General features: G+C 61.7%; 1 protein-coding gene across 1 annotated transcript; it reads left to right on the plus strand.

Moving 5' to 3' along the window:
• Nucleotides 1-11,289, plus strand: INPP5E (inositol polyphosphate-5-phosphatase E). Its single transcript, XM_023227578.1, has 10 exons — nt 1-1,227; nt 5,595-5,718; nt 6,329-6,426; nt 7,042-7,166; nt 7,388-7,507; nt 7,870-7,977; nt 8,473-8,634; nt 8,749-8,864; nt 9,431-9,567; nt 10,165-11,289. The coding sequence occupies exons 1-10, from the start codon at nt 416-418 to the stop codon at nt 10,295-10,297; spliced, it is 1,935 nt and encodes a 644-aa protein (XP_023083346.1). The 5' UTR covers nt 1-415; the 3' UTR covers nt 10,298-11,289.
• The last annotated feature ends 336 nt before the right edge of the window (nt 11,290-11,625 follow it).

The following is an 11,625-nucleotide window of genomic DNA, read 5'->3' on the forward strand; positions in this document are numbered from 1 at the left end:
CGGGCGCGGCCCCGCTGCGGCCGTTGCTGGGTCCCGGCCGTGCTGACTCCGCCTCTGGGCGGTCGGGCCTCCGCGAGTAGGGGGTGGGCTTCGGAGTCTGCGGGGCCAGCCAAGGGTGTCTGGTTCCCGGCCCACTCCCCGAGCGGCGCCCCAGTCGGGGTCGAGCCTCGCCCGCGACAGGCCCTGCCTGCGGACCGCCCTGGGGACGGCGTCTGGGAGCCCCGAGGGGCTGGCGGGACCCGGGTCCCGGGCCATGCGGCAGCCGCCCCTGCCCCTCCGCGACCACCCCCGGCCCAAGCGGGAGCCGCAGCGAAGTTTCTGCTCCTCGCTGCGCCGGCGACCCCGGACCCGGCACCCCTGACCCCTCGCCCTGCCTGCGGCCCCGCGCCGAGGCCTCCCCTGGGAGGGCCCGTCCATGCCGTCCAAGGCGGAGAGCCTGCGGCCTTCGGAGCCGGCCCCGCAGCCGCCGGAAGGGAGGACGCTCCAAGGACAGCTCCCCGGCGCTCCGCTGGCCCCGCGCGCGGGGTCCCCACCCGATGCTCCGGGCTCCGAGAGCCCGGCGCTCGCCTGCAGCACTCCGGCCACGCCCAGCGGCGAGGACCCGCCAGCCCGGGCAGCACCCGTCACCCCGCGGCCCCCTGCCAGGCCTCGGCTGGAGCGAGCCCTGTCCCTGGACGACAAGGGCTGGAGGAGGAGGCGTTTTCGAGGCAGCCAGGAAGACCTGGAAGCCCGGAATGGGACCAGTCCCTCCAGGCGCTCAGTGCAGAGCGAGGGTCCCGGGGCCCCCGCCCACAGCTGCTCCCCGCCCTGCCTGAGCACCTCCTTGCAGGAAATCCCCAAGTCCCGAGGGGTCCTGGGCAGTGAGAGAGGGAGCCCGTCCTCGGGGGGTAACCCTCTCTCTGGGGTGGCCAGCAGCTCCCCGAACCTGCTGCACAGAGACGCCGCCGTGGTAGGGAGCTCGTCCAGGCTGCCCAGCCTGCTGCCCCCGCGCCCGCCGCCTGCCCTGAGCTTGGACATCGCCTCCGACTCCCTGAGGACAGCAAACAAGGTCGACTCGGATCTTGCAGACTACAGGCTCCGCGCGCAGCCGCTCCTGGTGCGGGCCCACAGCAGCCTGGTCCCCGGCCGGCCCCGGAGCCCCCTGGCCTGCGACGACTGTTCCCTTCGATCGGCCAAATCCTCCTTCAGCCTCCTGGCGCCCATCCGCAGCAAGGACGTCCGCAGCAGGTAGGGCCTGGCGGGTGCAGCCCCTGCGCCGCCTTCATTGTAGTGTTCAGGCTGCTGGAACCTCGTGAGACCGTTCCCATCAGCAGCGTTTAAGATGCCTAAACAGAAAGAATGAAGCGGGTCTCCCGCAGCCACCCCATCTCCCAGCCCCTCCCCACAGCAGCGCCCTTCCCATCTCTCCCGAACTTCCCAGAACTTTTCCTGTGTGTTTCAGAACCATTCGTGGGCGTGACGTTGTGTTAAGGTAGACAAGATGGCATCCTGTATACAATGATGTATCTGGCGCTATTTCTTGTTTAGTCTTGAGAAATTTCGTCAATGTATATGATCTGCCCCTTTGGTTGGTTGGTTGTTTCTCTCTCTGTGGCCCAGACTGGAGTGCAGTGGCGCGATCCCCGCTCACTGTAACCTCCACCTCCTGGGTTCAAGGGATCCTCCTGCCTCAGCCTCCTAAGCATCTGGGATGACAGGCGCTTGCCACCACACTCAGCTAAATTTTGTATTTTCAGTAGAGACGGGGTTTTGTCATGTTGGCCAGGCTGGTCTCGAACTCCTGGCCTCAGCCTCCCAAAGTGCTGGGATTCCAGGCGTGGGCCACTGCGCCCAGCCTGCCCCCTTAGTTTTTTTCTGCCGCAAGAGGCCCCAGATGTGTTGAGGCTACTTCGTTTAGCCACTTTCTCACGAGGAACATTTTGGTGGCTCCAGCTGTTGCTGGAAGGAACGGCACTGAACCCATGGCCTCTCCCAAGCCTGGTCTTGTCTTGGGGTCGCAGTCTGGGGGCCTGTCCTCAGATGCTCCCACTATGACTTGGCAGAACCACCGGCACCCTTCTTTTCCTCCCCTCCCCACTGCCATGGTGGCCAAGTCTTGTCTGTCAGCCGCAGCGGGAGGCAGGGCCGGTGTGAGAAGGGAGTGGTGTGAGGTGGTTTCTGTGTTGGTGTCCTGGGGCCGCTGTAACTCATGGCCACGGACTGGGAGGCTTGAAACAGCAGAGCTGGACTCTCTCCCAGTTCTAGAGTCCAGAAGTCTAAAATCAAGGTGTGGCCAGGCAGCCTCTCTCCAGAGGCTCAGGGGAGGGTCCTCCTGCGGCCTCCCGCTCCTGGGGCCCCAGTTGTTCCTTGGCTTGTGGCACACTCCGGTCTCTGCCTCTGTCTTTATGTGGCCTCTTCCCTGTCTCTCTGTCTCTCTCTCGGCCTCTTCCCTGTCTCTCTGTGTTCCCCTCTCTTTTTATAAGGACACCAGTCATTGAATTTACTGCCTACCCTAAATCCAGAGTGATCTCATCTCAAGATCCTTAATTAAGTACATCTGCAGGCCGGGCGCGGTGGCTCACGCCTGTAATCCCAGCACTTTAGGAGGCCGAGGCGGACGGATCACGAGGTCAGGAGATTGAGACCATCCTGGCTAACACGGTGAAACCCAGTCTCTACTAAAAATGCAAAAAATTAGCTGGGCGTGGTGGCGGGCGCCTGTAATCCCAGCTACTCGGGAGGCTGAGGCAGGAGAATGGCATGAACCCGGGAGATGGAGGTTGCAGTAAGCCGAGATCGTGTCACTGCACCCCAGCCTGGGCATTAGAGCGAGACTCTGTCTCCAAACAAAAAAAAAAGTACATCTGCAAAGACCCCGTTTCCAAATAAGGTCCCATTCCGAGGTTCTGGAGGTCTGGGGGTGGACATGACTTTGGGGATCACTGTTCGGCTCACCACAGTCCCCGAAGGTAGCCTCACTTCCCTGTGCCTGTGGTCCACCAGCAGGCAGGTGGGCTTAGGCATGGAGTGAGGGCCCGTGCCTGGCTCCCCCACCATACTTCCCTCCTGTGCATGGATGAGGGGGTGCTGTCACATACAGGGCAAAACTGTTGCTTTTGTTAAAATAATTTACCACGGGGTTTCTTGTAAAGGGTAAAATTTCTTCATGCATCTAAAGCATCACATTTTAAAATCAGATTCAGTTTACATAGATACACCTGTTAGAATGACAATCGTGTCTCAAATTTGGATCAGGTCATTGTTTTCGAACAACCAGGAAACGAAGGTTGATGCGGATCCTTTAACCCAGTTCTGCTGTCTAAAAACTTCCCATTTCCAGACCTCCGGTCTGTTCTAGCATAGGGGTCGGCACACGCTTTCTGTCAAGGGCGAGGCATGGACAGTGGGGACCAAAGGGCTTCTGTGTGCCAGTGAATCTATCAAGGACACACATTGGAACCTCGCTGTTTTTTCTTTCTCTGCCGTTCCACACAGTAAAACCCATCTGAGCTTGTGGGCCGCACGTGCACAGGCTGATCCGCCCTGTTTCAGAATGGCTGCTGGCCTTTGCCAGTGCCTTGGGGCTGCCAGGGCGGGTTAGGTGGGTGCTTTCCTCTCCAGTTCCTTTTGCTCTGAGAGCCGGCCCAGGCTGCAGCAGCTGGCCTGAGCGTCCTTATGCAGCAGCTCTGCAGTGTCCTGGCCCTGGATGGGGATCCGAGGCAGCCCTGCCCCTGCCCATGTCGGGACACAGGAATGGCTGTGAGGGCCGCCCCTGGCCTGCTGTTACTAACCATGCTCTGGACAGAGCTGGGCAGACCGACCACGCGGCTGCTGGTGTGGACATGATGGGCACTGCCGGCAAAGGCGCCATGGGCCTCAAGTCTGGTGACCGAGGAGCCCCTGCTGGGCCCGGGATCACTTGACAGCAGTGGCCACAGCAACTCTCTGTCCCGAATGACCACTGCGTGAACACAGCTGTCCCGACTGGAACTGTCAACAGTTTTAGGCCGGGCGCGGTGGCTCAAGCCTGTAATCCCAGCACTTTGGGAGGCCGAGACGGGCGGATCACGAGGTCAGGAGATCGAGACCATCCTGGCTAACACAGTGAAACCCCGTCTCTACTAAAAATACAAAACACTAGCCGGGCGAGGTGGCGGCGCCTGTAGTCCCAGCTACTCGAGAGGCTGAGGCTGAGGCAGGAGAATGGCGTAAACCCGGGAGGCGGAGCTTGCAGTGAGCTGAGATCCGGCCACTGCACTCCAGCCTGGGGGACAGGGCGGGCCCCCGTCTCAAAAAAAAAAAAAAAAAAAAAACAGTTTTAGGAGTGAGGTAGCGAGGTTCCTCCCTGCTGACATGATTTAATCGTGTCCAGTGAAGCTTGGTGAGCTGCAGCCAGGGTTGAAGAAGTTCTCACGGGAGGTCACAAGAATCCGGCACCATGCTCTCGTCTCCCCTTGCGAAAGGGAACCATGTCAGAAGACGGCGGATCTAGAAGGAGCAGCCAGCACAAGTGTTACTTAGAGAAGGAGTGGGGAGGAGGGCGGGCAAGCCTAGCCCACGGCGTTTCTGTGTCGTTGGCGAGCTGAGAATGGGTTTTACATTTCCACACGGTTGGAAAAAGTCAAAACAATTCTAATACTGTTTCACAGTCCAAGAAAATTGTCAACTTCAGATTTCAGTGTCTGTAAATCAAGCATCTCGGGCACACAGCCGGCTCCGTGTGTCCACATCCCCTGGTGGTTTTTGCACCACTGGGTGGCCCACGGAGCAGCAGGCGTGCGCTGTTGCCTCTTGACAGGTTACCAGCCCTCGTGGCAGAAGGTGCTGAGGGTGGGGAGGGACAGGGACGTTGCTGTGCCACACGGTGCGTTTAACCATTTGCATATACTGCCGTATTAAAATCTGAAAGTGCCAGCCTGGACAACATGGCGAGACCCTGTTTCTACAAAAATAAAAAATAAAAAACTGGCCGGGCGTGGTGGCACTGCACCTGGAGTTCCAGCTACTCGGGGGGCTGAGGCAGAGGGATCACTGGAGCCCTGGAGGTGGAGGCTGCAGGGAGCTGTGTTAGTGCCACTGCCCTCCATCCTGGGCACAGACTGAGACCCTGTCCCCACCAGAAACCAAAACAAGCAAACCCAAAAGTGCGTCAAAGCCACGGGGCGTCAAGGAGATGAACACGTTTCCGTGTGGCTCGCCTGGTCTCCCTGTCTTAGACCATCCTGCCTGGTGTTGGGGCCAAGGGAGAAAGGAGGAGAACCAGCGCCTCCCCGAACAACGCCCTGTGCCCACAGCCGTGGCTTCTGGTTTGGGAGCTCCTCTCTGTGGTTCTCCCAGGACCCCACCACCAAAAAGCCCCAAATGTCACCCTCTCATGCCTCTTCCCGGGAGGTGGGGAGGGGTGTGAACCCGCTCTGGGTGTCTGTGCAGCCAGGTCGGGCCCTGTTTTCCTGGAGAGCAGACAGCAGCGCTGCAGGGTCCAGGAGAGCCCTCGCTCGGGGTTGGGGGCAGCTTCTGACGTTCCGTGGGTTTTGCTGTTGTCCCTGGGGACCTGGCTGAGACCCCCAGGGATGTGTCCCGTGCCTGGCCCTGAGCTTGGGGTCCTCCCGTCACAGGAGTTACCTGGAGGGCAGCCTCCTGGCCAGCGGGGCCCTGCTGGGGGCAGACGAGCTGGCCCGCTACTTCCCAGACCGGAACGTGGCACTCTTCGTGGCCACCTGGAACATGCAGGGCCAGAAGGTGAGTGGTGCTGGGTGGCGCTGGGCAGGGAAGGGCGGGCCGGTGCTGGACAGACGTGGGTGAGGGAGACGGGGCAGTTCTGTGCCCCGTCCTGGGGCCGGGAGGGCAGAGCCCCGAGGTGCTCCCCACTGCGAACCGTAGTACAGGAGGGTGAGAGTGGGTAAGGACCCCCGTCCTCCAGAGCGCCCACCTGCACCTCCATGGCCGTGTGGCTGCAGAACGGAGGGGAAGGGATTGGGTCACCAGGCCTGGCTGAGAATCGTCCGCTCAAGGTGAGCGGGAGGGCGGCCAGCAGAGCCTGTGTGGGGCGGCTCAGGGGCAGGTTGGGCCCCACAGGCTGGGGTCACGGTGACGGGGGGGTCATACACGGGTGGTCGTTGGACAGACTCGTGTTTGGAGAGGGAAACTGAGGCCGAGGGCCAATCTGAGGTGTGTTTGGTGTGTCAGAGGCTGCCTCGGAGACCGACCGGGTAGCTCCCTTCTTGGGCCTGGCCTCCGTCTCCCCTCATTTGGAGGAGTTGCTGGTACTCGAGGTGCTGCAGTGGGACTCGCCCACAGGCGCCTGCAGGTTTCGGGAGGAGCCGGCCCACCACGTGCTCCCTCCTTCCAGGAGCTCCCGCCCAGCCTGGACGAGTTCCTGCTCCCAGCCGAGGCCGACTATGCCCAGGACCTGTACGTCATCGGGGTCCAGGAGGGTTGCTCTGACAGGTAGGGCGGCCGCAGGCCCTGCAGTGCCTGCCCAGGGGCTGCTGTCTCTGAAGCTGCTGGGCGTTGAGACCTGGGTTGTGGCTGGGCATGGGCAGCCTCCACACCTGGGACGGATACATGAGTCGGTTTCTTTTCCGGTGGCAACTTGGAGATTTTAAAATCAATGAGATTTGATTTTGGTAACAAATTGTTGACGTGAGAGAGTAGAAGGGCAGCAGGGAGCAGGGCCGGGCTCCGAGGCCTCCTGGGGCCCCCAGGTTGTGGTGGGAACGGCAGGTGGCTGCCGCCCACACAGGTGCTCTGGGGGAAGGAGCCCTGGCCCCAGGTTGAGGTGGGCCCCACTCCCCTGGCCCATGAGCCATGCAGGCAGGAGGAGCTCTGTTCACTGGGGTCTCGGCAGGGATCCAGAGGAGCCACTCAAGTGGAACTGGGGTGAACCCCCGCAGGTCCCAACTCTGGCCCACAAGGCCCCTGGCAAATGCTTCTCCATGCAAGACTCCGAGGCCAGGTCGTGGAGTTTCCCTGGTAGCTCCTCGAGGGGCTCTGGGCGGCAGGTCTGGGGGTGGCGGAGCTGGGAGGCCATTTCCCCAGCTGGCCGCACTTCCTCCTCTGCAGGCGGGAGTGGGAGACTCGTCTGCAGGAGACGCTGGGCCCGCACTATGTGCTGCTGTCCTCTGCGGCCCACGGCGTGCTCTACATGTCGCTCTTCATCCGCAGGGACCTCATCTGGTTCTGCTCAGGTGGGTGCGGCTGGAGGGATGGGCATGGCTGGAGGGTGGCAGCCCCCCTTTCCACGGCTGACCCGTGGCCTTGGCAGGACAGGCACGCTTTGCGTCTGGGATCTGGGGGTTGCTATGTCACACACGGGCTCCACAGCGAGCCCCCACTGGCATGTGGGTCCGGCCATGACCCCCGGCCTGGCAGCGTCCCGCAGGTGAGCTGAGGGCTGCCCCTCCCACAGAGGTGGAGTGCTCCACGGTGACCACACGCATCGTGTCTCAGATCAAGACCAAGGGGGCCTTGGGCGTCAGCTTCACCTTTTTTGGCACCTCCTTCCTCTTCATCACGTCCCACTTCACCTGTAAGTCACTTGGTGCGTGCGCCACAGGTGCTGTGTGAGAACAGCCTTCCTCTCCTGACCAGGACTCTGCCCAGGGCAGGGGTCCTGGCTGCTGGCCTCATCTTCCACCCAGGGCTGTGGGGCGGGCACCATGCTTGCTAAGATGCATGCTGAGGACCCCCAGCAGACCCCGGCACTGAGGGCATGCCGTGCTGGGCCCGCGCTCCATCCTCCGAGGCAGAAATGTCCCTGGCCAGGCCTGGCAGCAGATGCCCGCTGGGGTTGCGTCTGCAGGGGGCACGCAGTCAGGGCATGGTCCAGAGGGGCGGCTCTTGAGGGAGACCCAGAACCCTGTGACCCCTACCCCATTTCTGTTCCCACAGCGGGCGACGGGAAGGTGGCGGAGCGGCTGCTGGACTACACCAGGACCATACAAGCCCTGGCCCTGCCCAGAAACGTGCCCGACACCAACCCCTATCGCTCCAGCGCAGGTGAGGGCCCCCACACTGCATGTGGGTGGTGCTGCCATGGTTCACACGCGGGGCGCCCGTCGTTTTTACAGCAGCTCTGCAGAGGCAGCGTCCTGAGCTTTGGGAAGCGAGGGCCGAAAAGTCCAGGTGCCCCCAGCGCATGGCCCCTCATGGTTCTTTAGCGCGGTTAGTGGGGTGGGCGGATCTCATTCACTCACAACCTGGCCTGCTAGCCTGGGTCCTGGTCCTCACCACTGCCCGCTCTGCCGCCTCCCCTGGCTGTGCGGAAAGGAGCAGAGATGTGGTCATCACCTGCCATGGGCGCCGTCTGCTCCTGAGGCTGCTCCAGGTGCCTTCTGGAGCTGTCCCAGTGCGAATCCCACCCGAGGGCCCGGCCCCACTGGCTGGCACCCGAGACACACTTCCCCTGGAAGCCACTGCCAGGCCGTGTTCTGGGGAAGGGGAAGGACCTGCCGTTGCTCTGCCTTTGCCCATGCATGGCCCACTGTGCCACAGCGGACGTCACCACCCGCTTCGATGAGGTGTTCTGGTTTGGAGACTTCAACTTCCGCCTGAGCGGCGGGCGCACGGCCGTGGACACCCTCCTGTGCCAGGGCCTGGTGGTGGACGTGCCGGCGCTGCTGCAGCATGACCAGCTCATCCAGGAGATGCGGAAAGGTGAGAGCCTGGGAGCGGGGCGGGCGTGGCGGGAGATGAGGAAGGGTGAGGGCCTGGGGTGCCACGGCTGGCACAAGCTGGTCTGAGCCAGTCTGGGTGCCCATCCCGTGGCAGGGTCCATTTTCAAGGGCTTCCAGGAGCCGGACATCCACTTCCTCCCATCATACAAGTTTGACATCGGGAAGGACACGTACGACAGCACCTCCAAGCAGAGGACGCCCTCATACACGGTGAGCCCCGCCCGCGGTCAGCGCAGAGTGCTTCCAGGGCGGGCACCTCCCATAGCCGGGAGCCAGTGCCTGGCATCAGGGGTCTAAGCCTGGATGGCCTTGACTTGAACCTCAGCTCTGCACCCTTGCCTTGTGGCGAGTCCTCTTTGGTGGAGAACGGCACCCTCTCCATGGGTATTTTCAAGGCTGGGTGAGCCGACTGGCACACGGCACCGGCAGTGCCCTCGCCCCTGGCGTGCAGAGCCTCTGCCCATTGCACTCTTGCTCACCCTTCCGCCAGGCCCATGGCTGCAGCTCTGGGCACATCCGATGTCTGCTGGACGCCTCAAGAAGCCACTGAGGCAGGGCAGGGTAGGAACAGCCGCTGTCCACAGGGTCTCTCCAGCGGCGAGGGACAGGCCCTGGCCCAGCTGGCCACAGACACCAGGCAACAAAATGGGCATAAGTGTTGGGGGTCCCAGAAGGCTCCCTCGGGGGGCACTTGAGAACAGCGGGGAGGTGAGTGGGCCACGCCCCACAGCGCCTCAGGAGTAACTGGACCTCCTGCCTCCGGAATCTTCCCGAAGGACCGCGTCTTGTACAGAAGCCGCCACAAGGGTGACATCTGTCCTGTGATCTACTCCTCCTGCCCCGGGATCAAGACCTCCGACCACCGCCCTGTGTATGGCCTCTTCCGGGTGAAAGTGAGGCCGGGGCGAGACAAGTCAGTGTTCTCCCGCGCACCTTCCCTCTCGGCCCGGGGGTTGGGCCGTCATCCCATGAGCTCAGAGGGTCCCTGTCATCGTGGGGTTCCACTTGGGGCTTTGTCCTGGGACCTTCAGGGCTGTGCTCCCCGAGGATCGGTTGGACTCATCCTGGAGCAGGAAGAAGGCAGGAAGGGGAGAGGCTCTGGAAAGTGAAGAGAGGCCCAGCTGGGGGGCTGGGCGTGGCCAGCTGGAGGGAGGAAGGCCTTAAGCACTCAGGCGTCCGCCCCATCCTTCCTGTGGCTCTCCCAGGAACAGGCCTCCATGTGCTTAGAGGCAGTGCCAACCCGGGCCAGTGCCCACCTAACAACCCCTCCTCATGGCCCTGGGCGCCCTCCTAACGCCCCCTCCTCTAGGCCCGGCCCCCTCTGAACACGCCCTACTCCGGGCCCGATCCCTCCTGACGCCCCCTCCTCTGGGCCCGACCCATCCTGACGCCCCCTCCTCTGGGCCCAGGTTCGGCCCCCTCCTAACGCCCCCTCCTCCTGGCGCAGCCCCCTCCTAATGCCCCCTCCTCTGGGCCCGACCTCCTCCTAATGCCCCCTCCTCCTCCACAGCATTCCGTTGGCAGCTGGCAAATTTGATAGAGAACTATACTTACTAGGAATTAAAAGACGGATTTCGAAGGAGATGCAGAGGCAGCAAGCACTGCAGAGTCAGAACTCCAGCACCATCTGCTCCGTTTCTTGAAGTCTGCTGAGCGCGGACCCACAGCTGCAACATGGGGTGACTGTATTTGATCAAAACCCATCGGGAAGGACGAAGAGTTTGCCGCCTTTTGTGGATCTGAGGGACTGTGGTGCCCGTGCCGCTGTGCCAGCGTCCCAGGAAGCAACCACCCCTAAGTGAGCCTGTCCTTCTCCACGGCAGGTCCACACGGCATGGGTGGGCAGGGCGTGGACCCGCCGCAGCACCACAGACCCCAGCCACTCCCGGGGGCAGACGTCAGAATCCGGTCCTGAGCAGCTCCCGTGCCCTGGGGGCAGTCACAGAGCACCCACGCCCCACCCCACCCCCGCGTGCTCTGCGCCAGCCTCTCCCTCCACACCCGGAGCAGGCGTCCATCTGTGTCCTCCTGGCAGCCCCTCAAACACACACCACCCCATGTCACACAGGTGTCCAGAGCAAGGCTGGACCTGGGCTAGGTGACCCCTGGGGCCTCAGACCTCTGAGTGGGCCCCAGAGCCCAGCTGAGGAAGCCACACAGCCTCCAGGACGCGGTGCGGTTCCCCTCCGCTGGGCTGCAGGTCGCCTGCCGTGGGGCAAAGAGGCCCGCACCCCAGCATATGGGCCTCCCCGGCTGAGTGAGAAGCCGCCTTCCCTCTCCTCTCATCGGCCAAGCCTGTTGCTATGAAACCTTCTCATGGTTTTGGTGACGTAGACTGCTTGCTTCTGTAACTCCAGCCACAGAATGACATTAGTGGAGCCTGGCTGGGGAACTGCTGGAAGCTTAGGATGCCACCACCTTGAACACCTAGGCCAGGGATTGCCACCAGGTCCCAGGTTTCTTTCTTGGAGAGTTTAGAACCGTTCACTCTTGCTTTGTGTCCCATTCCATCTCTTGAAAAAATGTAGTCTTTGAATGTGTGACAATCTAGGGACATTCAATTTAGTCTTTTAAATTATTTATTTTTCCATATTTATATTTTTAAATAAATGCATATATTGAGTCTTAAACTCTCTTTCTGGCCAAAGACTGAAACCTGGAAGAAACAATATACATGCACACCCTGTTCTCACAATGTCCTTGTTTTAAATTAGGCTATAAAATCCACAGGCAAAAAGTTTGGTCTCAACCCTTAACAGCTGACTGTGATGTTGTCCAGCTCATCTCTGCTGTCTTTAAAATCCTACATTCGGCTGGGTGTGGTGGCTCACTTCTATAATCCCAGCACTTTGGGAGGCTGAGGTGGGTGGATCACCTGAGTGCTGGGCAGATCACAAGGTCAGGAGTTCGAGACCAGCCTGGCCAACATGGTGAGAACCCCCCCCCCCCCCCCCCCCCCCCCCCCCCCCCC

The sequence above is a fragment of the Piliocolobus tephrosceles genome, chromosome 14 (genome assembly GCF_002776525.5).
Source record: "Piliocolobus tephrosceles isolate RC106 chromosome 14, ASM277652v3, whole genome shotgun sequence".
Taxonomy (NCBI): Eukaryota; Metazoa; Chordata; class Mammalia; order Primates; family Cercopithecidae; genus Piliocolobus; species Piliocolobus tephrosceles.

Bases quoted from the DNA above. Each gene is read 5' to 3' on its own strand.
- INPP5E (XM_023227578.1), top strand. From the start codon at position 416: ATGCCGTCCAAGGCGGAGAGCCTGCGGCCTTCGGAGCCGGCCCCGCAG. The intron at 7,508-7,869 runs GTAAGTCACTTG...CTGTTCCCACAG, and splicing joins CATCACGTCCCACTTCACCT to CGGGCGACGGGAAGGTGGCG. The intron at 8,865-9,430 runs GTGAGCCCCGCC...ATCTTCCCGAAG, and splicing joins AGAGGACGCCCTCATACACG to GACCGCGTCTTGTACAGAAG.